The sequence below is a fragment of the Malaclemys terrapin genome, chromosome 3, assembly GCF_027887155.1.
Source record: "Malaclemys terrapin pileata isolate rMalTer1 chromosome 3, rMalTer1.hap1, whole genome shotgun sequence".
Lineage (NCBI taxonomy): Eukaryota > Metazoa > Chordata > Testudines > Emydidae > Malaclemys > Malaclemys terrapin.
The window spans coordinates 127,631,945-127,657,153 of NC_071507.1; the positions used below are offsets into that span (position 1 = coordinate 127,631,945).

General features: G+C 40.4%; 1 protein-coding gene across 2 annotated transcripts in view; it reads left to right on the plus strand.

Annotated features, from left to right (window-relative positions):
* PDSS2 (decaprenyl diphosphate synthase subunit 2) overlaps positions 1–25,209 on the plus strand; it is a 164,787-nt gene that overhangs the window by 135,805 nt on the left and 3,773 nt on the right. For both annotated transcript variants that reach the window (XM_054023858.1, XM_054023859.1), the window contains 3 exons: positions 2,341–2,514; positions 3,439–3,570; positions 12,398–12,433. In XM_054023858.1, coding sequence (XP_053879833.1) covers positions 2,341–2,514; positions 3,439–3,570; positions 12,398–12,433 — 342 coding nt within the window. The remainder of the gene's footprint in view (positions 1–2,340; positions 2,515–3,438; positions 3,571–12,397; positions 12,434–25,209) is intronic.

Below are 25,209 nucleotides of genomic sequence, written 5' to 3' on the forward strand. Positions count from 1 at the left end.
CTTTTCTCAAATATTTTCAAGACTTTAAATGAAGGTCACACAAATACTTAGTATTTCTACATTTTTGTCTAAAAGATGGCACTTTTGGAAAATGTTGTAGAATTACTTGCAATGAGTAAGGTTAGCAGGGTCTCTTCAGTAGCTGCAGTTCATAGTGATGTCACAATCTCTATTTGGTGTGTGAATGTTTCAGAGGCTTGGTACAGCTAGCATTTTAAGGACTTTATAACTTCATAAATGATTGTTTTTGTTAAACTTCCTAGTTTACTTCTCTTTTCATGCTGCTTAAAATAAATAATTGCAAAATCACTGCTAGTTGGTTGTCCTAATCTTCATCCAATAAGCTTTAATAAGCACACATTTTTATCTTAGCTGGTTGGTCCTGAGTAAAAAAAAAATTGAGTCACTTCCCACAATACCAGCATTGGAAGGGACCTCAGGAGGTCATCTAATCCAAACCCCTGCTCAAACCAGGACCAATCCCCAGACAGATTTTTACCCCAGTTCCCTAAATGGCCCCCTCAAGGATTGAACTCATAACCCTGGTTTAGCAGGCCAATGCTCAAACCACTGAGCTATCCCTCCCCTGTCGTCAGATTTTTTTAAATTAACCTATGTCTGAGAGAGAAAATGATCAAACATTTATTTCTGGTACCAGTTCTTATTTATCATTTTTGTCATTCTACCAATCATGGAAACTTGCATATGTTCTGGGCTGAACTAAGATGTTACAAAGCAAATATCATAGTAAAATGGGACCTACCTAAAGATTAATCTTGACTTTGTAAATTATCACATACATAGTAGCAAACGTGTCATTTTCTATTCTTTCCCCTCCCTATAAGAGGGCAGGGGTGTGTCTGAAGGCAATGGAATTTTGATACAATATTTGGTTATTTGGCAAAACAGAATTCTGCTAATTTTCCCATCAGTCTCGTATTATTTTCTATCCAGTAATGCAGCACTCCTTGGCAGTATTCATAAGGGAGGAAGATTGGAGCTGAATAGAGGGATTTTATTTCATTTGTTACAAAATTCATGACAGATAATACCCAGTAGAAAATTATGAGGTCACACAGATTTAGTTCTTATTCATTTCTAAGCAATTTAATTGAAGTAACTATAGGGGAGGGGGTCTTGTTAGATGTTTCTTTTCTCACTTTGTAAAATTTTACCTTTTGGCTCAGTCAGTGCTGTAAATTTCAGTGTATTGAGAAATTAAATATGATGCTTAATATTTAAATTTTGAAACCATTTTTCTACATATGTACATTTATAACCTATGTTTCCTTTGCCTTTTTAAAGGGGACCTGCAAAAGGGTCACAAAAACTGGACTTTGAGATCTTTTTTACTTCTTTATAATTAATAAAGAAGGCTTGACATTTATATATGTATATATAAAAATTAGAATGTCAGGTTCCATCTAGCTTTGAAGACACTGATTAGTGAAAGGATGACATCACAAGAGCCAAGGGAGTTGAACAATTGGGGAAAAGTGTTTTAGTCAAATTGTTAAAACTGATTGTATTTTCTTTTGTTTTTGTTAAAATATAAATTCAATTAACGTTTTGGATAAAAAGAGACTGTTAAGGGTTTAGCATCCTTGATCCTACAGTGTAGGCATTGTAGCTCACAATGAACATCTGTGAGAGCTACCAGAGTCCTCCAGAGAAATTGAAACTTGACATTCCTGATATTTCTAATGTAAAAAAAAAAAAATCAAGACTTGCTTATTTTAGAATAGAAAAGCAAAAAAGACACATCTCCAAAACATTCTTTACAGGGCTTTGGTCTCTTTTTTTTCTTCATTAAAATCCTATATATATTAGCATTTATAGGAAGAGGCTGTAGTGTAGCATTTAATATAATCATATAATATCTTGACATGTTGCTTAGAAATGCCACTCAATATTTAAATGGTCAGTTCTTGTTGCTGGTGAGAGGTACCAGTGAGTGGTCTGTTGCAAAGGACACTTTTTAACCAGCAAGTCAGTAAGAATGTAATTGGCTGCCAATGTTCATATTGTAGTGACATGAAATTCTGAGGCAAACCGATTATAAAGATCATTGAAAGCTCTACCCACTTTATTTTTTGGGGGGGAGCAGCAGCTCTACAACTCAGCAATTAAAACACACTGTAATGTTTTCACTTTTCCCATCACCTCGTGCAGGAATACTCTTTGGGTAAGTGGCTGTTTTGCATGACGCATTAAAGTCCACAGCCTTGGAATTTACAGTAGGTGGTAGTTTCCTAGGTGGTATAGCTGTGTTTTTAATTTCCTATGTCTGATATTGTCATAGTTTCAGCTTTTTCATTTTAGCCTTCATTTCATTTTCAGGAAAACTGTCTTACACATGATATTGGAATATCAACTTGGAAAGAACAGATTTTCCTATCCCATAGTGCCTTGTTGGCAAAGAGCTGCCAGGCTGCAATGGAATTAGCAAAGCATGATGCTGAGATCCAGGATATGGCATTTCAGTATGGAAAGAACATGTCTCTGAGTCATAAGGTATGCCTTTCCTCTCTGTTCAGTCTTCTACTGAAAGGGTAGATGAGAACCTCTCTAATCTTCTTCTTTTGAGCCTCTTTTGGGTCTGAGTTTAGTGGCTACTCTAAATGAATTCACTTGTAATTATTCAATTTGGCAATATGTATAAAGAGCCATATGCTTGTCACAGAAAACTACTGTTTATAAAATATTCAGTGCATCAGAAATGTATTCATATTGCATCAAGTAACTCCCACAGGTCCTGGTAAATGGAAAATATTCTTATACCACTCACAATTGTAAAGAACAGAGTCCTTCCCATCAATGACTGGGTCACTCTCACCACCACATACTAGCAACTCTCTTTCTCCCACTCCCTCACCTTACTACCCACCTGCCGACTTCATACCCCTTCCCAGCTGTTCTCGCTTTTTTGAAGCCTCTGGTAAACAACCTCCATCACTCCCCCAATATGGAGCTAGGAGGGTGGAGCCAAAGTACAGCTATCAAAGCAGAGGAGGACAGTTTAGGAATAGAGCAAGGGACATGGAATTGGAGATGGGTCTCTGACTGATGGTTGAATGTGTATATGTAGGGTTGGGCTCCTCCTGAAGGAGCAGGATCACAAGTGGCTGCATAGATATCACAAGTGGCTGCATAGATATTAAAAGTCTAAGGCCACAATTGTCTGACATATGGTAAAAGTATAGTAATTTAAATATTAAGAGTTTTTTGATATATGAAGTTTTTGGTTTGTTAATCTGGCAGTGCTACTTTCCTGAAGTCATGTGAATTTAGTCTGCACTGGAGTTATTCACACCATTCTGGGTTTTCTACTCTTTAAATTAGTTTTTATTTACCTAGAGCTAATCATTTCAGTCCCTAAAAACTAAGTTGTACCAATCTTTTTTTATTTAACAAAAATGTTTTCATCCTCTCTTGCAGCTACACTCGGACCTCCAGCCATTCATTAAAGGAAAATCTAGTGACTCTGTGGCTTTTAGTTTAAATTCTGCTCCTGTAGTCCTGCATCAGGAGTTCCTTGGAAGGGAGGCCTGGATTAAGCAGATTAGAGAGGTAAATTATAAATTCAGTTTAAAGTGAATTTGTAGTGTTACAATAATTTTTAGATTGGTCATTCACCTCTCTCTTCTCCCAGTTTCTGGAAAACTCTAGGCTCAGTGTTATAGGGCCATCTATGAAGAAACACAGAAGCAGAGTACTCAAAGACAGAGGACATAGAGGTTAACCCCATTCCCAGATATCGAGTGTTTCTTTGACTGCTGTCCTGGAAACATGGAGATTAGCTTTCAGCTACAAATTCCTCTTTCCCTCTAGTAATTCCCTAATAAGATTAATAGATAAGAACAGGATGATTGTGTAATGCAAACTTGTGTGTTTGTCCAGTGTCTAGCACTGTAGGGTTCTGGTCCATAACTGGGGCTCCTAGGCTAAATAAATAAATAATGACACAAGAAGGAGGACAAGAACAGGTAGGACCCACCCAAAAAAAGGCAAGACTTAGCACCACCTAGTGAGCCTACATCAATTTCATGGGTTCCCCATGTCTAAACAGTCTTGGAAAGCACCCTCCCAGGGTTCCTACCCTAGTTGTGCAAGCCACCCCCCCTTGTCAGAAAGATTTTTGGTGGTAAGGTGGAGCAAAGATTTATTAGTATTAGTTTTGGATGCCCTGCTGGTGAATTTCAGCATGTGGGTTCTGGTGGTACAGATATCCCCTTCCCCATAACATTGTAGCTGTACCTGACAAGAAGAGCACTACCTCTGTATTTTATCCTTCTTAGACATGTTGGCCATTTTGGTGCCTGTAGATGGAGTGATGACCAGAATCAAATTAAAATGGCTAAGCTAATTAGCCTTCAAAGGTCATTTAGAAAATGAAAGAGAGATAATGCTGTAAACTAAAGGGACAGAAATTCACATTTGAGGTGGGAGCTCTTCTGTTGCCTTTTCTGCTGTTCAACTTCAAGGTAAAACGTGGGGGTAGAGGCCAGGAGGGGGGCTTATGAGTACTTCTTCATTTATGACTGACAGTTCTGAGACTATCGTCATGTGCTGTGGGCAAAGAGACGGAGTCCCAGTAGGGAGCCTTGTTAGACACATTCTCATAGGTGAATATAACCTTAGGCCTGGTCTACATTGGGGGGGGGATTGATCTAAGTTACACAACTTCAGCTACGTGAATAACGTAGCTGAAGTCGAGGTACTTAGATCTACTTACTGTTGTGTCTTCACTGCGGTAAGTTGACGGCAGACGCTCTCTCGTCGACTCTGCCTGCGCCTCTCGCCCTGTTGGAGTACTGGAGTCAACGGGAGAGTGCTCGGCGATCGATTTATCACATCTAGACTAGATGCAATAAATCGACCCCCACTGGATTGATCGCTGCCTGTCGATCCGGTGGGTAATGTAGACAAGCCCTTACTCTCATACAGGAAAAGACATTCTTTCTAACCAAACTGAGGCCTTGTCATTTTAAAGTTAGAGAATGGTAATTCAGCATATGACTAAGAGTCTTGGAATTCTGCAGCCTTGACACAAGACTCCTGTATGTATTGAATGAAAATAGATTTGGATGGATATGTTTCAAAAGCTTTCATAAACTGTGCTGTGATAATACCATTACCCTCTCACTGCAATTTTCCATCTGCAGAATCCAGAATAGGTTGCAGAATTCCAGTTCTATCTGTCCACTAATTAATTCTTTTTAAACTAAAAAAGGACATTATGCAAGCACTGAAGCAATTCTAACTGAAGGAAAATAGGGTGGTAAAAGGTTTGTTTGTTTGTTTGTTTTTGTTTTTCTGGCAAGCGAATAGTGTTTCAATTAGCTACCATTACACCAAAATATAAAATGGGAAATTTACCATGCATCCTCTTAGGTAATGTGTTAGAATGTATTTGCTCATCAATGCAACTTAAGTTGATGATAGTTTTGCAGCTTCCACAAAAAACATCTCATTATGAGTAAAGGTTATCAGTGCAAATCCAAATACATGTTCAATTAATAGAATCATAGAAACGTAGGGCTTGAAAGTTCGTCAAGCCAGCTCCCACCAAGTAAACCTAGACCATCTCTGAAAGGTCAATCCTGGTCTTAAAAACCTCCAGTGATGGGAATTCCACAACCTCTCTTGGAAGCGTGTTCCAGAGCTTAACTACCCTCCTAGTTTGAAAGTTTTTCCTAATATCTAATCTAAATCTCCCTTGCTACAGATTAAGTCCATTACTACTTGTCCTCTTTCAGTGGACATGGAGAACAATTGACCACCATCCCTCTTTATAAAAACCCTTAACGTATTTGAAGACTATCAGGTCCCCCTCAGTCTTCTTTTCTCAAGACTAAACCTGCACTGGTTTTTTTTAACCTTTCCTCATAGTTCAGGTTTTCTAAACCTTTTATCTGGACTGTCTCCAATTTATCCAAATCTTTCGTAACGTGTGGCACCCAGAATTGAACACAGTAGTCCATCAGGGTGGGGGTGAGAGAGAGAGTGAGCCTTACAGAACTGTCAAGTAAATTTACTAGCCCAGACAATTTTTGTTGCGCAGTGCACAGTTGTCAGAGATATTTTCCTTAGCAGTATCCATTGGGGCAACTCAAGCATCCTCTGCTGCCTCACACTACTGTGTGCAGGTATTAATGGCAGAACTACCCCTGAATCCCCTCAGTTGCCCCCCATGATGGTTGCTGGAGCGGCTGTTCTTGTTTTTGCAAGTCCTTCATTTCTTCTTGTACATAGTACCTATTGGTTACTTTTGAGAGTCTTAGCATAGTTTAGAATTAGATTAATAGTTGATAATTGTGCTGGTGCCAGTACCGGAGTCATACTTCGGACTCTGGGCTACAAGTCCTATTGCTCTTGCAGCAAATCAATGCCTGCCAACAACCCGCACTCCATCTGTCTTAAGTGCTTGGGGGAAGCTTGGGTCAGTGACAAATGTCACATTTGTAAGAGGTTTAAGCCCTGCTCTAAGAAGGACAGGGCAGCCAGAATTAAGGATTTACTCTTGGAATCAGTGCGCCATCCACCATTAGAGCCTTCAGAACGGGTTAGCAGTGCTTCTCCTGGTTTGGCTGTACTGAGGGAAGAGATTGTTATTGCCAGTATCAAAGAAAAGGCACCATAAATCTTTAAGGACTCAGCACAAGATACTTAAAAATCTTTGGAGCAGAAGTCTAGCTCATGTAAGGACATGTACGTGTGCTCAAATAAGAGGCACTTGCCAGTGCAGGCCTCAAGTCATGGAAGATCATTGTCTCTCTATAGCTCAAGTCAGGCCTATCAAGACTGACTCCTGCAGTTTCTGCCTCAGTGTTTGCTCAGATATCCGTACTGCAGGATCAGGAGTCTTTCCCAGTGCTGTCCACATCCAAAGCTTATGCAGCCGCTAGAGAGTTGTTGAACCTGTCAGTACCCATTTCCCTGGCCATTCAGGACTTTCACCCAGCACCCATGCCAAAGATATCGATGTCTATTTTTCCTGCTCCAGCTCTGACACATTGTACAGTACTCAGACCCGATAGTTAACGTACCTCTTAGATCAGTACTGATGGGGGGAACCACCCATGATCTTGTCAGTGCCTCCATCCTCGGGCTCTGAACCTATCTTCCCAATACCGATGGGGTCAGGTCCCCACAGTCAGAACAAGCGAACTCCTTATTGGACTCAGAGGTCGATTCTTACGTGTCACAACCTGGGAACATTCAGCAGCTCCCATGGAGTGCCTACTCACCATGATACCAGCCTCAGTTGCAGCAAGGCCCATATCACAAGGACCCATGGCCCTGACATAGTTGGAGTCCAGTGCCCTATCAGTGGCCTTTCTGGAACCCTTGGGGTTTCCCTCCTCAATCAAGGGCATCCCAACACCCTTCACATCCTGCTTTTTCAGCTGTGCATTGTGAGCACCTACACCAGAGTCAACCCACCGTTGGTACTGGACCTGGTACCATGCATATGGATGTTTATTCTCAGGAGCTGCCGCTGGAGGAATTGGAGGAGGCTCAGTCTTACCAGTCCTTGGCCTCCTCATCTTCATTCCCTGATGAGTCAATGGTAGCAGAATCGATTCTCCACCTCCTTATGATTACCAGGACCATCAGGAGTTGTTGAAGAGGATATTTGTGGTTCTGGATATCCAACCAGAAAAGGTCCAGGAAAAGTCGTGCAGGCTTATAGATAGTTTAGCCTCAGTAGAACCTTCAAGGGTAATGCTCCCGATTAATGAGGAGCCTGTCAGGGTGCCATTGCAGACCCCATCTTCCCTTCCTCCTACCGCTAAAAGAACAGAAAGGAAATCCTATGTCCCCCTGCAGGGCTTTGAACATTTCTATAGTCATCCCCCTCTGGGCTCCTTGGTAGTCTCTGAAGTTAATGAAAGAGAGGAGAAACAGGATCACCAGGCTTCCACACCAAAAAGCAAGGAAGCAAAGAAACTTAACATTTGGAAGGAAGCTTTATTCAACAGGAGGGTTACAGCTTTGAATTGCAAACCAGCAGCCTCTGCTGGGTTGTTACAATTTTTCCCTGTGGTATAACATTTCAAAATTTAAGGACAGGTTTCCAAATGAGCTGAAACAGGAATTTTCAGTGATGGTTAATGAGGGCAAATTAGTTATCATAATTGCTTTGCAGGCTGACTCTGCCGCTTGAGGCGTGGCCTCTGCCATCAATATGTTACGGTGTTCATGGCTGAAGTCATCTGGTCTCCACCCAGAGACTGAACACACCATCCAACACCTCCCTTTTGAGAGTCCTTTGCTCTTTTCCAGAAAGACTGAGGAGAGACTGGATAGTCTCAAAGATTCAAGAGTATCCCTTAAGTCTCCGGGAATATATACACTGGTAACAAAAAGAAAGCCCTTTTGCCCACAGCACTTCCAACAGTATTGAAGTTTCATGACTAATATCCAGGACCTGTCCAGGAAGAAGGGCAGAGGTTACAGAAGACATCTGCTACCTTCCTCTTCCTTCACAGCTGCCAGTTCATCTAAGCAAGCTGAATCCTTCAAATAAATAGTTTGATATATTGGTCAAGGACAGAATACTAGTGCCATCTTTTTTTGTCCCTCTAATTGCCAATTACCGATTCCACTTCCTAAGTGCTTGGTCCTACATCACCAAGGATCACTGGGTCTTAAGCATGGTAGAATTAGGATACACCCTTCAGTTTATGTCTATCACCCCACCCCCTTTCCCTGTCCCTCTTCAGAGACCTCTAGCATGAGGTCATTCTACTACAGGAGGTCCAGTTTCTCCTCCTCTTGGGCGCCCTAGAGAAAGTCCCTCTGTTACTCAGGGGAAAAGAGTTTTGTTCTTTCTACATCCTAACCCCAAAAGCAAAAGGGGTCTTAGGCCTATTTTAGATCTAAGAGAGCTCAGCAAGGTCCTAAAGAAAATAAAATTTCGGATGGTCACTCTAGTTTCCATTATTTGTTCCCTGGATCCAGGCCAACAGATCCTATGCTCCCCTTTGGCCTGTCTGCTGCCCTTTGTGTGTTTACAAAGTGCATGGTGGTGGTGGCAGTGTTCCTGTGGAGGTTGGGAGACCACGTGTTCCCTTACCTAGATGACTGGCTGATGAGAGGCCGGTCCAGGTTTCAGGTGCTGTCCAGTGTGGTCATCGTCCAGTCCACTTTCAATGCATGTGCTGTGAAGTTTGTGTTTGGAACAAAGGAAGTACCAGACACATGGCAAAAGGACTAGAATGAGCAGCTGCATCATCTCCATTTTGTCTTCAATCCTGCTTCTGAAGCTCTGAACAAAGGACTGAATGACCCATCCAAGCTGTGGATGTGTTCCAGAGGGACTTCAAGCCAGCAAACTTACCAATACTGCTAAAAACCTGATACATGGACTTTGAAGTTTTTGTATGTATGTGACTGCCTTACCCATTTAAGAACTCTCTTCTTGTTCTTTCTTTTTTCCTTATAATAAACCTTTAGGTTTAGACACTAAAGGATTGTCTGGCAGCATGGTATTTTGGGTAAGAATCATAGAATATCAGGATTGGAAGGGACCTCAGGAGATCATCTAGTCCAACCTCCTGCTCAAAGCAGGACCAATCCCCAGATAGATTTTTGCCCCCAATCCCTAAATGGCCCCCTCAAGGATTGAACTCACAACCCTGGGTTTATTAGGCCAATGCTCAAACCACTGAGCTATCCCTCCCCCCGAGATCCAACTTAATATTGACCTGGTAATGTAGCTGGCCCTTTGGAGTTCAGAAGAACATTTTGTATAGTGAGCAGAGTTTTAAAATAACTTACTGTACTGGACCTAGGTGCTGATTGGGAGCCAGAGAACTGGGGGGGGCTATGTGATTTCCCCCCCCCCTTTTTTTTTTCTTCTTGATGACCAGTGTGGGGGATCAGAAGCACAGTTTGTGACTGGTTGGAGAGTTTAACTTCAGTGTTATCCACCAGTCTTGGGAGTGTATGTTCTCCTTTTTTGCAGCCTGCCCTGATCTTGGCATTTCCAGTGAGAGCTACCCCAGGTACCCCGGGTCACAATGACCCTTCCAGGTAGAGTGTTGGGCCATGCAACTGTGTCTCAGGCAGCTTCTGCGGCCTTTCTGGCTCACATCCCCATATTGGACCCTTGTAAGGCGGCAACGTGGTCACCATGCCATAAGTTTGCCTCTCATTACACCATCTCTCAACGATCCAGAGATGATGCTAGATTTGGACAAGTAGTCCTCCATTCCCTATTTAAGTAGACTCCAGTTCGAACTGCTTGAGAGTCTGGACATGTGCAAACACTCAAAGAAAAAATGGTTACTAACCTTTTTTTCCATAACTATTGTTCTTCTAAATGTGTTGTATGTGTCCATTCCACGACCCGCCCTTCTTTCCCCTCTCTGTTGGAGTCTATCCAGCATGAAGGAATTGAGGGAGTCAGGGGTGACTCCATCCTTTATACATGTGTACAGTAGTGCGAGGTAACAGACAGTGCTTGGGTTGCCCCAATGGGTACCGCCGAGGGAAAAATCTCTGACAACAGGGTACGTACACACCTACAGTGGAATGTGCATGTGCAACGCATTGCGAGAAACCACAGTTATAGAAAAAGGGTTAGTAACCATTTCATCCTTTGCCCCAGCTGCACAAGCACAATCTGACACTCATCATGACACTGATACTCCCCGCTCACTCTCATGGACTCGCTTGCTTGTGCGCTCCTTGATCTCCACATGGGCACACTTCACCCCAACCTCTCTCACACATACTTTTTTTTTTTTTCACAAACACCAGGCAGTTCCACCTTAGTTACTCCTCACTTTCCAACTCAGTTTTCTTGCATTTAATCAACATTCACCTATTCATTGATCAATTCTCTCTCCCTGCCAAATTCCTCAATTATTTTTTCTTCCCCTACAATCAGATTGATCAATTATCTTCTCTTCCCTTTCCATTTCCGATTCATCGGTCATTTCAATCTCCCCTCAATTCATCGGTTGGTTATTTTTTCCAACTTCTTCCCCCGACCTCCCAAAATTCTTCCCTTCACTTTTCTCTCTCCTCCCTTCTCTCCTGTCCCTACAAAATTAATCAATTCTCTTACAAATCTGTTATCAGTACCTTTTTCAAAACTGCAATCCCCACCTAAGTGCTCTTCTCCCAGTCCAGTCCCTGAGTCTTCTCCTTACAGCTGTTGCCTGACCTCCCCTTTTTGGTTCTCTGTTTGTGTCAGCGTTTCTCAAATAGATTTCCAGAAGATTGTGAGGGAGTGGTTCCATTCTGCATCCTCCCTTTTTTGGGAAGGGGCCTTCCCTAATAACTGGAGTTTGCAGCCTTTGTTGGTGGGTGGGTGGGTGGGGTGGTGGTAAGGGGCCAGGAATCTTCTGTTTCTTCCATAGGCCTCGGGAGGGGAACTACTGGAGTTGGTCAGGGCAACGATGATAAAACTGGGTTTGGCCACAGGAAAAGGCTTTGGGGTGACTGCCCAGGAATGCTCTGGGTCTAGCATTAGCAGCCATTGAGTGAGAAACAAACAGGTGTGTCCCAGGTAAGGAGAACTTTTTATACAGAAAATGTGTACGTTATGCAAAATATGGGTCTCTGCATGACCCAGTGACAAAATACACTGGAGCCCAACACTCCAGAGCAATTGACTCTTGCATCTGCTTAGGTTTTTATGAACTGGAACAATTTAAAAATATACAAGAGTGACCCTCTCTGGAACATATTAGAAAACATTCTTGTATATTTTGATACCTGATTACTTATAAGTACAGCACAGAGAAGGAGCAAAGGGATGACACTGTGTATATGCGTGATTCCAAACCAAAACACAGCTGTGAGCTCTAATGTTAGGTCTACCAGTTTTGACATAGTCTTTGACATTATCTCTTTAAAGTGATAGAGTCTAGACTTTTCCCCCCTGTGTACATGCAAGCTGTTCCTGGATGGGGTTAGTTTTTGTTTTTGTTTTAAAACTGTTATTGATTTTGTTTATTGTTAACTCTGATCCCTTTATTGTTGGGCAGAAGTACACTGTATATTCAGGATCTCGGGTTTTCTCAGTCCATACGAGCAGCAAGCTTTTGAAGGAAGTTGTTACTTGTGTCTAAAATGTTTTTAATTGAAGAATCAACTGTATTCTAATCTAGGTAGCACTTCTGAACGTTGTAGGTATCCAAAGATGTGCCTGTGTCCATTGAAATCTCTTTCCATTTTGTAATGAGGCATTCAGCTAGTAAATATTCATTTTGTTGTTTTAAATTCAGAATCTTATGGAAGTTAGTTAATTTTAAAATATTAATTATGATGTATAGCTCGCTACATATTTCATTCTTCTTACAGAGAAGCAGAAGGTCTAGAAAAATAACAATCTGTAACAGATGACATTTTATGTTTAATCTTTCTTTTTATGTTTAAGGCACAAAGTAAAGGGAATTTAATGGACTTTACTAAGGTGAGTAAATTACATGAAGGCTACATCTTATTTTAAATGTAATGCTTTCATTTTTAGGTTTCATATTTCAGAGAAGCTTTTTTCATTATAGTCAAAGATTTATCTGAGACATTTTAACTTTCTATAACAAAGAGTAGGCGATTAGGATGGTCCAATCACATAGGAACTGTCATACCAGGTTAGATCATTGATCAGTCTAGTCCTGTGTCCTGACAATGATAGTGCCAGATGGTTATGCCTAAGGTGTTTCAGATGGACTACTTGATATAGGGAACCAATTGTATTAAACTAAACACGAAGTATCAAAATTAGCCATTTTACTACTATTGTTACTTTCATTATCCCTCTTGCCTCCTCAGACTTTAAACATTTTAAATATTTTCTCTAAGGAGTTTGTTGCTTTTGTGATCTCTGTATTTCATTAAACTAATGATTCTCAGGCAGCCTCCTAATCTTCAGGCCCAGATTAACCAATGTGCACTCAATGCACCTGCATAGGGTCCCATCTCAGGGGTGGACCCAACCACTGGATTTGGGTGGGTCATCATGAGACCCAATATGCCAGGTTTTCATGACTGAGAGGTGGAGTGACCAAATTTGAGTAAGTGGCATTGCAACCTGGAGGGCGGGGTCACAGCACCATTCAGGTTTGGCTGGGCTGTCCCTCTTTCATGATATGGGGGCAGATGGGCCAAAAATCAGTGAGTGGTGTTGTGACCTGGCAATGCCACTTACTCAAATTTGACCCACCAATGAGAGTACAGGGTGGGCTATGGGAGCAAGTGGAGCTAGGAATGGGAGGAGCCACCTGGAATGGGAGCAGAGTACTAAGAGGCGGTGGGGAGGGGGGTGTCAATGAGTTGTCAGGATGGTCGTGGAGGTGGTGGGTGAGGGGCTGGTGGCAAGTTGTTGGTGGTGGGCTGTGTGGGTAGTGTTGGGGGACTGCAGAGGGAGGTGTTCAGAGTGGTGGAGGTGAACAGGTTGTGTGTCAGGGCTACTGGGATGTGTGTGGGACTGTCAGGGTAAATGGGGGCTGGTGGAGGGTTGTTGCATAAGCACTGACTCTGTGGGTGCTGAAAAAAAATGATGGGTGCTTATCACCACCAGCAGCCTGCCAGCAGCACCTCCCCCTTCCCCAAGCGTCTCCCTCTCTTCCCCCCTCCCCCAGCATCTCCCACCTGTCGCAGTCAGCTGTTCCACGGTGTGCAGGAGGCGTTGGAGCGGAGAGGGGAGGCGCAAGGGCCGGGTGTGCTCAGGGGAGGGGGCAGAATGGGGCGGGAAGAGGCAGAGGCGGGGTGGGGTCTTGGACGAAGGGGTGGAGTGGGGGCAGGACCTGGGGTGGAGCCCGGGGGAGCAGCCCCCGGCACATTAGAAACTCGGCGCCTAGGGTTGTTGGGGTATATGTGGAATGGTAGGGACATTCAGGTGTCTGGGTGTGAGGTGGGATATATTTGAGGCAGGAGCACTTTGCTGAGCAGCCCCTGTTCATGCCATGCAAGGCTGGCAGCAGCTGGAGCAGAGCTAGAGCACCACTTAATTTTGGCCTGGCTGCCCCTCTGTCATGACGGTGGGGCAGCCACACCAAATTTGAGTGAATTTGGGGGAGGAGCAATTTCTATAGTGCACAGGGTCCAAAATTCTTTAATCCAGCACTGCTGATCATGACGTCTTTACAGTGATGTTATGCACTCTTACCTTTCTGCCTCCCACCTCATCCCCATGACGTAGGTAAAAGGGAGTCTTCCCCCTGGTGGCTGCTCCCTACACTCCTCCCCATTACAGCCTTTTTGTGAACTGAACACGGAAACCTTCCCTTTCATTGCACGAGCTAAAATTGAGGCCCATAAGGTATCTCTAGCAGTAGGGGAATCTTCACACTAATATGCATGCTGGCAGTCTTTCACTCAAATATATAGTTGTAAATAAAAGCAGTCCACCCCTAGGAACTGGATAGAGCCCTTTCAGACTCTTTCATAATAGAGTTGAAATATCATGATACAGGTACCTTGTACTTCACTTGAAGTGCCAAGTTTTTGATTTAGAGGTCATCCAGACTGAATGACAGTGAGAGGAGTAAGCAGGGCTCCAGGTTAAGACAACAGGAGTCACCAGTATGAATATATATTTTCCCTATTTGTGGTCTTTGTTTAGAACTTCTGAAACCTGTTTTCATGGATTTAATTTTTTGTTTTCTTCTGTTGTATTTCATCTCTGTGTACTGGAGGCACCACATATAGGAACATAAGGATAGTTGAATTTCCATCACTATTCAGTCTTTGACTACTCTGTGGACACTCCAATATAGTTGTTAGCTGCAACATGGAAACCATCAGCTAGGAAGTGGACTGATACCACTTTCACATCTATCACTGAAGAGACCTCAGATAATAACTTCTGGTTACGGTGACCTAGAGGTGAAAGGCTCCATATCGCATCCTGTCAGTCTTAAAGTAGGAAAGAAGCTGATTGTTCAGGTTGAATCTTAGCAAGATCATGAGATTTCAGCTAATTATCCTCAGATATATCTGAATCACTTATGTGGGTTTAACAAATTATATTATTTTTAATTTCCCATTGATATTGAATAGAGGCTGAATAGCTTTATGGTTATGATTGATTGGTTAGTTTTGAGTGATATCTCCTAGGACTGATGGAAAACTAGCAAGGAGATACAATTCATACTTCGATTTGTTGTTACAACTATAGTATGTATCTAAAGGAAAATTAATGTGTAGGCAAGTGTGCCATGCGAAAAACTCTATAAATGTGTGTCTATTCTAACCAGTTATAGATTATTTCTGTAGCTGAGTTTACTGTTACTTAAAATAATCATCCTTTTTATAGGACTACAGTAGATATTTTTACCACAGCAGACAAAACCTGGTTCATGTGGTGTGACTTTCTCAATTGCTATTAATTTTCTAAAAGAACCAAAATGAATTTTTCTTCAACTATCCACCTCTGAGAAATTTCTGTGGTGACTACTTAGTCTTATAAAAACTCTATGGCTGTTTCCTTTGAATTGTTGCACTTCTATTCTATTGTCACAACCGTATTTCTGTAGCTGTAAAATAAGAGGATTAACATAAAATTTGCTGTGCTGGATCATATGACTTTGTCTATGTATTCCCACATTGTTCTCAGCAGTTCCAAATATCTGTTCCTTCAGAGGATGGTGAAAAATCCATAATACACCTAGCCAACTTGTAATGTTCATTTGAGTGGGAAAGGGAATTCCTTTACTCTTCACATGCTTGGGTTTAACCTGGTGGCATGAGATTTGATTAGCCTTGTGTTAATGTGGCTTGCTTAGCTGCAGATGTCATAAATTTGATTGTGATAATAAAATTATCCTATAATTTTGGTAAATCTAGCTGTAGTATTTGACTTAATAGGTACATCTACACTGCAATAAAAAACCCACAGCACCAAGTCTCAGAGCCCAGATCAATTGACTCGGGCTCACAGGGCTCAGGCTGCAGGGCTAAAAATTGTAGTGAGACATTTGGGCTCGGGTAGAAGACCAGGTTCTGAGACACTCCACACTTGCAGGGTTTCAGAACCCAGGCTCTAGCCCAAACCCGAATGTCTACACTGCACCTTTTATCCCTGCAAGCCTGAACGCCGTGAGCCTGAGTCAATTGACCCAGGCCAGGTATAGCCATGTCACAGGATCTTTTATTGCTGTGTAGATGTACCCAATTACTCTAATTTTACCTGAATGAGAGTGAATTTCAAAGTTCACTATTTACAGTACCAAGAAGTATTTCCTTATTGCCCTTCAGTTCAATAACCTGTCGTTTGTTTTCATACTATTGGAGATGTTAAAAACAAGGACTAGGCAGTTTTTGCTGCATCATTCAAGCTTCTTCTACCTCAGTCAAGATCCCTCTCATCTTTTTCCTTTCAAAGTTCAGATAATCCAACTTCTGAAATCTCATCATACTGGAAGTTCTGCCATACCTTTAATTATGTTTGTTGCTCTTCTCCATACTACTACTATTAAGGTTAGGATCACCAACCCTGGCCACAGTACATCAAAAAAGTATACCATTTTAATTTCTATACTAATTATTTTCCGTTTTAGTACATTGAAGTAGGCTATTTGTTTTTTAACTAAATTAATAAACTCCTTTCTGCTATAATTTATACACACCTATTATGGATATATGTAATTCTGTTTGCTTAGTTGATCTTCTCAAGCATATTTTACATATTCATACAATTTTCAATTAAAAATCATGAATAAAGGTAAGAATGAGATCCACCCACTCCCCATGCCTGCTTTTAGGCATAGAGTTTATTTCTGCATGGCATAAAACAGCCTCCTATACCTTTTTATTCTTGTGTCTCTGTCTGCATTTTGATTTGAACATTTGATACATCACATGGACATTCTTCTTTGGTCAGTGTAGACATAGGGCTACAACTTTAAAACACTGTGCATCACAGACACTAGTAAATGTAGTTGGGGCTCTGACAGGAAGAAGAAATACTTTTCATTAATGTAACTGGGTCTTAGTTTTCCATGCCAATGTCTTCATTTCATTCTACAGGACTTTGTCTGTTTTTCCCATATAGCAATCTTACTATCACAAGAACTTTGATATTGCAAAAAGCATTTTCTCACTAAGCTGTTAATCAGTCTCTGCCCTGTGTTGTTGTTTTTTTTACTACACCATCACTGCCACATCCAGACAAATTATTGATCCACCATCATATTGTATGAAAGTCTCTTCCTGAGATGAAAAAGTAGTTCTACCTCTGTTTTAGTATTAAGTGCCTCGGGTAGCACAAAAGAGAGTAGTAATAGAGTAGAGTAACTGAGGCAGGTGCCACTTGTGTCACTGCTGGAGACAGCAGATCAGTGAATCTGGGGAAAATCCTTTTGTCACACCCTCATTTCTCTCTCTTATTATGACAAAACATCTCAGTCGTTTATCAGAATCACTTTTTCTGCTTTACCTTTTTCTTACCATGCACAGTAAGTAATACAGTTCTACCAAAACAAAGCTGCCCTGTTGAATTATTTATTATTTGTATTACAGTATCTCCTAGAGGCAATGTACAAATACCTTTTAAGAGAGTTCCTGCCCCGAAAAATTTAGTCTTACTAGACCAGACAGACACACAGTTGTAGGGGCAACCAAAGCACAGACAGTGGAAGTTACTTGTCTGATGTCGCACAACAGTTCAGTGGCCAAGCAAGGAGTAGAACTCTACACCCCTACCTCAGAGTTCTTGGGCCTATGAATTACATTATTAATTTTTCCACCAATCATTATGATATTATAGAAAGGAATGGGCATTTTCCTTGATGCCATTTCTTGAAGGGATGGAATTAAGCAGAGTAGGGCTTTTTTAAATCTCGACATATGATCTTATTCATTTGCTCTGCTGCAGATTGCTTTCTTTCAAACTGGCATGGGAAATATGGCATGTCACACAGTGTTGATATACTTTGTGAGTTTATTGGTTTGTGTATGAAGCAATGTACTTATAGGATGTTAACATGGGAAACAGATTTTGTACCTGTACTGGAAATAGGTCACCTGAGAAATGATGTACCCAGCAGCTCTTGCACTGCATGAGACTAATATACTGGCTTAAGCTGTGAGGTGGAAAGAGCCAAAGAAAAGGTGGAGAAAGGTGACATTTAAAGAAATAAGGGTTCTTAAAGATACCCTACTGTCATGCAAATAATAACAATAATATAATGAACTTAGTCTTGTCAGAAGCAACCACCCTCCCCAAAATTCAGAACTGATTACCATAGTCAGTGCTTTAATGTACCACAGCACTGTCACAGAACAGTTTTGCAGTCTCATGCAGCACATAACAATAGTCCTACAGTGTTCCACTTTAAGTACCAAAGAATCATCGGTGTTCAGTCCATGAGACTACAGTGCATCCTATTTTCTGATTTGCTCGCAAAAAAGCAGTGAAGTGGAAAGGATGGAGGATTCTAATTCTTACCAGGAGCTTAGGACCTACAATATTTTTTCATTAAACTTTGTCTCAGCAGGATCGGTGTAGCCACTGCTACTAATTCCTTTGGTGAATCTGTAATCAAAGAATGTATAAATCTAAAAAAGAACTCCTTTTGAATGCAGATATTTTAAATATCTAATATTTAAATACTAGACATTTTAAATCAGCAGGTCCAGTTAACTTGTATCCAAGAGTTTTAAAAGAGCTGGCTGAGGAACTCACTGGACCATTAATGTTGATTTTAATAAGTCTTGGAACACTGAAGAAGATCTAGAAGACTGGAAGAAAGCTAATGTGCCAATATTTAAAAAAAAAAAATCAATGAGATGACCCAAGCAATTATAGGCCTGTCAGTCTGATATTGATCCCAGGCAAGATAATGAAGTGGCTGATATGGGACTCAATAAATAATCAAAAGGAGGATGATATAATTAATGCAAGCAACATGGGTTTATTGAAAGTATATCCTGTCAAACTAACTTGCTATCTGTTTTTGGTGAGATTACAGGTTTGGTCAGTAAAGGTAATAGTGTTATGTGATATAATTAGACTTCTGTAAGGCATTTGACTTTGCACTGTATGACATTTTAATTTAAAAACTAGAATGATATAAAATTATCACAGTCACACTGAGAGCTCATGTTCAGTTGATTATTCATCACAACCCCCAAATCTTTTTCAGAGTCACTGATACTCAGGCTTATAATTCCCAGGATAGAATCCCTCATTGTGTAGGTATGGCACATATTCTTTGTTCCTAGATGTATACATTCACATTTAGCCGTATTAAAATGCATATTGTTAGCGTGCACCCAGTCTACCAAGTCATCCATAATCACTCCTGTCCTCTTCATTATTTACCACTCTACTAATTTTCGCGTCATCTGTAATGATGATTTTATATTTTCTTCCAGGTCATTAATAAACAGGTTAAATGGCATAGGGCCAATAACTTATCCCCGCAGGACCAAAGTGGAAACTCAATGATGATTTCCCATTTACAATTATATTTTGAGATCTAACAGGTAGCCAATTTTTAATCAATTTAATGTGTGCCATGTTAATTTTATATCATTCTAGTTGTTAATCAAACTATGGTATGGTATCAAGTCAAAAGCCTCACAAGATTTTAAGTGTATTCTGTTAACACTATTATCTCTATCTACCAAACTTGTAATCTCATCAAAAAACAGTATCAAGTTGGTTTGACAGGATCTATTTTTCATAAACATATGTTGATTTGCATTAATCACATTGCCCTCCTTTAATTCTTTATTGAGTCCTGTATCAGCCATTCCATTATCTTGCCCAGTATCGATGTCAGACTGACATGCCTATAATTACTTGGGTCATCCCATTTACCCTTCTGAAAAATTGGCATATTAGTTGTCATCCACTGTTCTGGAAGCTCCCCAGCGCTCTCAGACTTTTATTGAAAATCATCATTAATGGTTCAGTGAGCTCTTCAGCCAGCTCTTCTAAAACTCTTGAATGTAAGTTATCTGGACCTGCAGCTATAAAAATGGCTAATTCTAGTGGTGTCTGTTTAACATTCTCCTGAGATACTAGAGAAATGAAAAGAGTGTTGACATTGTATGATGAGACTATATCATCTGTGTTTTCCTTAAATATTGGACAGAAATATTTACTGAAAACATCTGTGTTTTCTTCATTAGTATTGATAATTCTACCATTTCTACATAGTAAGGGACCAATAGCATTGTTAGGATTCTTTTTGCTCCTAATATATTTTAAAGACTCCTCCTTATTATCATTAGCCCTGCTGGCCATAGATTTCTCCTTGCACCCCTGTGCTTCTCTTAGCAATATTCTATAATTCCTAACTTCTGAATATATATTCAGTACTATCAGCTTCCCCTTTCTTCCATTTGTTGTGTGTATGTATGTCTATATATTTATTTTATTTTTTATAGCTGCCTTCACTTCCCCTCTGAACCAGTTCTGCTTTCGAACCAGTAAGGCATTCTTTCTTGTTTGTGGCTTTTTGTGCCTCTAGTAAGGTGTTCTTAAAAGATTTCCAATTATCATTCTCATTTTTCTGATTAAATTCTTCCACCCGGCTGATTTGATGCATAATTGTTTTTTTTAAATTGGCCCTAGTGAAGCACCAAGTATACATATTACTGGTCTGAACTTTATTCTGTTTGCACATTATAAATGCAATAAAGTCATGATCACTTGTACCCAAAATACCATTCATTTTTAGTTCTGTGACCAGTTCCTCTTAATCTGTTAGGACAAGGTCTAATAATGAATTCCCCGTGTTGGCTGCAATGCTTCTTGAGTTAGGAAAGTGTCATGTATAATGTTTAGAAATTCCAAGGATGTTTTAGTACTGACAGCATGAGACCTCCGGCATATGTCATTCAAATTGAAGTCCCTCATGATCTCACAGCTTTTTTCCCCTACTCATTATAGATTGGTGCTTCAGGAGGTGGTCATCCTGTTCCCTAATGTGATTTGGTGGTCTGCAGACACCAACTAAAACCCCATCTTCTGTTTTATCTGTTAGGACATTGATCCATAAGCATTCAAGATCATTGGATGCTTAAACAGGGGAATATAGAGTAGGAGTGGAGAGAGATAAGAAGGATGAGGTAATATATTTTTATTGAACTAACTTCTGTTAGTGAGAGAGACAAGATTTGAGCCACACAGAGCACTGTCTTCGGGTCTGGGTACTCCAGAGAGTCACAGCGAAATGCAAGGTGGAACAAATTGTTTAGAATGAGTAGCACATAGTCTAAGGGATCATTCAAGGTAGAGTGGCTTGTTAACACTTCCGCAGTCGGTCTTAGGCTATGTCTACACTACTCACCGTTTAGTGACACAGCTGTGCCGCTAAAAGGCGCGCAGTGTAGCCGCTCTTTGTTGGCAGGAGAGAGCTCTCCTGACGACAAAAAACTTCCACCGATCGGCATTAGCTTTGTTGGCAGGAGAGCTCTCCCACTGACAAAGCGCTTTTTCACACTGGCGCTTTTCGTCATAAAATGTTTGTCGCCCGGTGGTGTGTGGGTTTTTCCACACCCCTGAATGACAAATGTTTTACCAACAAAAGTCCAGTACAGACAAAGCCTAAGTCTTACTCCCCCTCCCCCCCCTTTTGTTCTCTGACTATGTGCCTTACTGTGATAGTGATAGACTTCCTAGTGTCTGATTTAAAATCACTCCAGTGTTAAAACTATTGTACAAAGCCTATCAGGCTAGCCTATCAGAGAGAGGGCATAAAGAAGAGTTGTTGGTGTGTTGTTTTCTGAAACCTCTAAAGAACATACACACTTTGTCAATGCAGATGGATAAATGATTTCCTGTACATGTTAATAAAATACGCTGTTAAAACACTGTTATAGCTAGAGTGACTGCTAAAGCAAGATTTCATAACGAATTTCATTTGAACTTTTTTTTTTTTTCAGGTGCTAAAACTTTTTTTAAACTTTCTTCTTTGAGGCTGAAATTTTCCAGACTTCCAGTCTCTGCCCATATGTTACTTTTTTCTTAAGTTTCAGAAAAAATAACTCATTTATTTCAGTATGAGATGAATGGAAAAGAAATACCACCCTACTGTTCAAACTTAACCTTATATTAATGTACTTTTGTACAGGGAATTATATCACTCAGCTACAGAAATCACTTTATATCACTTTAGATAAAGATTCAGTTATCTTTATTTTTACTGTTATTTTACAATACAAGATGAATTTTAGCAAATATTGGGCAAACTACACTTATCCCTCCAATTCAAGTGACATCCTATTCTGTATACTACCAGGAAAGGCAAAGGAAAGTTTTGGATTATACAGTTTATACATTATGAAGTGAGGCACTTAAAATAAATAAATGATTGTCCAGCTCCCATTTGGGGAGGAAAGAAGAGGAAGAGCTTAACCGTGTGTCCAGCCACAAAAACAGATCGAATATGTAACAGTTAATCCTGAAACATTCCAAGATGCTTGAAAAGCAAAAGGAGGACAGGGTAGAAAATTAATCTATTAGCTATGACATGTATAGGTGCCGTTTCAAGGTAACATTTTAGCAATCTAAATATCAATGTTTATTGAGGCAGAATGTTCCCACAAGAGAGAGAACAAATTTAGAAAAGCTAGCAAAGAACACTGGAAACACTTAATGCATTAGTTAGTCACTTGACCACTGATCAATTTAGGTTTGTTTTATTTCCGCAAGTACCGTACATCTCAGAAGCAAACAGAATGTATTGGCTTAGTTCAGGATTAGAGGAAACTCATGATCTTTGAGGATCTCAGACCTGAACAGGAAATCTAATTACAGGATCATTCTCCTTAGATATTGTTCACAGAATTTTTTTCGAACTTGTTTTCTGACATCTTGTCCCAGAAAATACATGAGATCATAACTAACTGAGTTTGACAAGAAAACAAATATTAGGACCTTAATGTTTTCTTTTCATAAAGCTATTTAGTTTCATTCAACAGTTCTTTCTTGAACTTTAGACTTTACTCAGAATAAAAGAACAAATTATTTACATCTCCATACAGTCTCTCTCCCAAAGCTGGGAGAAGTCTGTTCCTCCACGAGTCTGGTTGGGTCAGAATATTTACCAGCAGTTTTCTCTCCTAGAAGTCCTGTCCCTTTACTTAAACTGGACCTTTCTAAACATTACAAAAGAAATAATTAAGGGGAAAATCTTTCAATAAACTTGATAGGCTCTGGATCATCCCCACCTGCTGGAATACCTATGATCCTTTCTCCTGCAAATGATTTTCTGGTTCTCCAGTGTCAGCAAATTTTTTTAATAAAAAAATTATTATTATTGTAGACTTCCTTCCAAGAGGAATCCAACATCATTGCTCTGGGTGACCCACCACTTCCCCTACATTTTTTTGCTGTGGCTGACAGCTTTCCTAATCTCTTTTTTTAAAAATTCACTTTACATATGCCAGTTTTATCTTGAATAGACATTTTTACAGGGAGGACTGGGTGGCTTGAGTGAATGGAATGCGGAATATTGATTTTTTTCACCACTAGATCACTGGTTCAAATCCAGCTGAATCTGATAATATCCAAAAGTTGTTGCCACCTGCTAGCTGGCCAGTGCCCTATGTGAAATGAACTGCCAGTTTCAAAGTCTATTTCTCACTATGTGAGACCACTATCATCACAACTGGCAAACTTATGACAAGTCAGCAAAGAGGTGGGCATTGTTAAAATTGTTAGTCCCAATGTTGAATAGCCCTTAAATTTTTAAATATACCCTAATGTTGAAAAAACTAATGCTACAAAGTGAAAGTAACAATGAGTAGCATTCCATCTTCTGTGAATAATGACCTACTGATAACAATGTTTGCTTGGTATCCTGGATTTCACATGTATTCCAATCAAGTACAGAATTCTTGTCGTTTTAAAATCTTGCTAGCTCATAAGAATACAGTTGGCAGGCACTGTAAGGTGAAGCCCATGGTTAATCAAAACATACTTGTTTCGGTCCATACAGATGTCTTTGTGACACCTGGCTATCCTGACATCATGACTCTGGATGGAGCAAGTCTCAAATCTACCCTGCCTGACAACTGTCAGAAATCCAACCGGATCCATTTAACCTGCATTCCAAATTATCTCCTTTTCCTTCTGGTTTCGTAACCAGGGGCTGAAATGGGGATAGGATATGAATTGCACTGACACTGGAGACTGGGGGTAAAGGATGAACCAGCATGGAGTCCAGTTGTGGAGATCAGCTGGAAGGTAGTGCTTGTGGCACTGTGAGTTGAACAGGAAGTGGAAGGCAGGTGGTCTGCCAGGAAAAAGGGGATTATGGGCTATTACTCTGTTCAGAAGATAAGAGGTAAACGAATGGGGTTCTTTTGTAAGGAAAGTAGCAAGGAAGGTTATTTATTCTCAGTGCCTTGTTGTACATTGAGGATAAGTTAACTTGGGCAGGTTTTTTTTAAATTATTTTTTTTAATGAACACACGCCACCTACAGAAATAACACCTTGGGCTTTTTGAGCTCATTAGATCGCAAATGAAGCAGTCAAGCTTGGTCAATATGTGGGTACCTCTAAGGAAAACCCAAGGTGCTGAGAAAGTAATTCTGGCAATTCAGTGGGTGGCACTCTTTCCTTCAAATCTGTTTTAAACCAGTATCCTAACATGGTGTTCTGGAGCACTGAGCTGTCTTTTGGATGAGATTTAAAGGTGGGATCCCTTCTGTTTGTGATCTTAAAGCTCTTGTGACACCTCTTGGAAGAGTGGAGTAGGGGCATTAGCCCCAATGCCTGGGCAATATCCAGTTTGGGTAATTGCATTTTGTATATCTAAAGTTTCCCGAGTAGTTTTAATGCAGTGGATACAATATTCACTTCCAGTCCTATTCTGTAGTTCAATGTTTGGTTGTGCCGTGTGCTCTTACAGTGTTGAGTATCACTGCAAAGATTCCTGTTTTTCAGTGGTGAGTGAAGTGATCCTATGAATAGAGATGAAAAATATTCCATCTAAAGAAAGATGACAAAGATTTGTATTTTTAATTTGGAGAGGAAGTTAATGAGAGGGAACATGATAGAAGCATACAAAATAATGCATACAAAAGCATACAAAATAATACAAAAGTCATGTGTCTGACGAAGTGGGTATTCACCCACGAAAGCTTATGCTCCAATACATCTGTTAGTCTATAAGGTGACACAGGACTCTTTGTTGCTTTTTACAAAATAATGAATAGCATACAGAAGGAAAATTGGCCACTTCTATTTATCCTGTCTCATAATATCGGAAACTCCTATTTTCTCATAA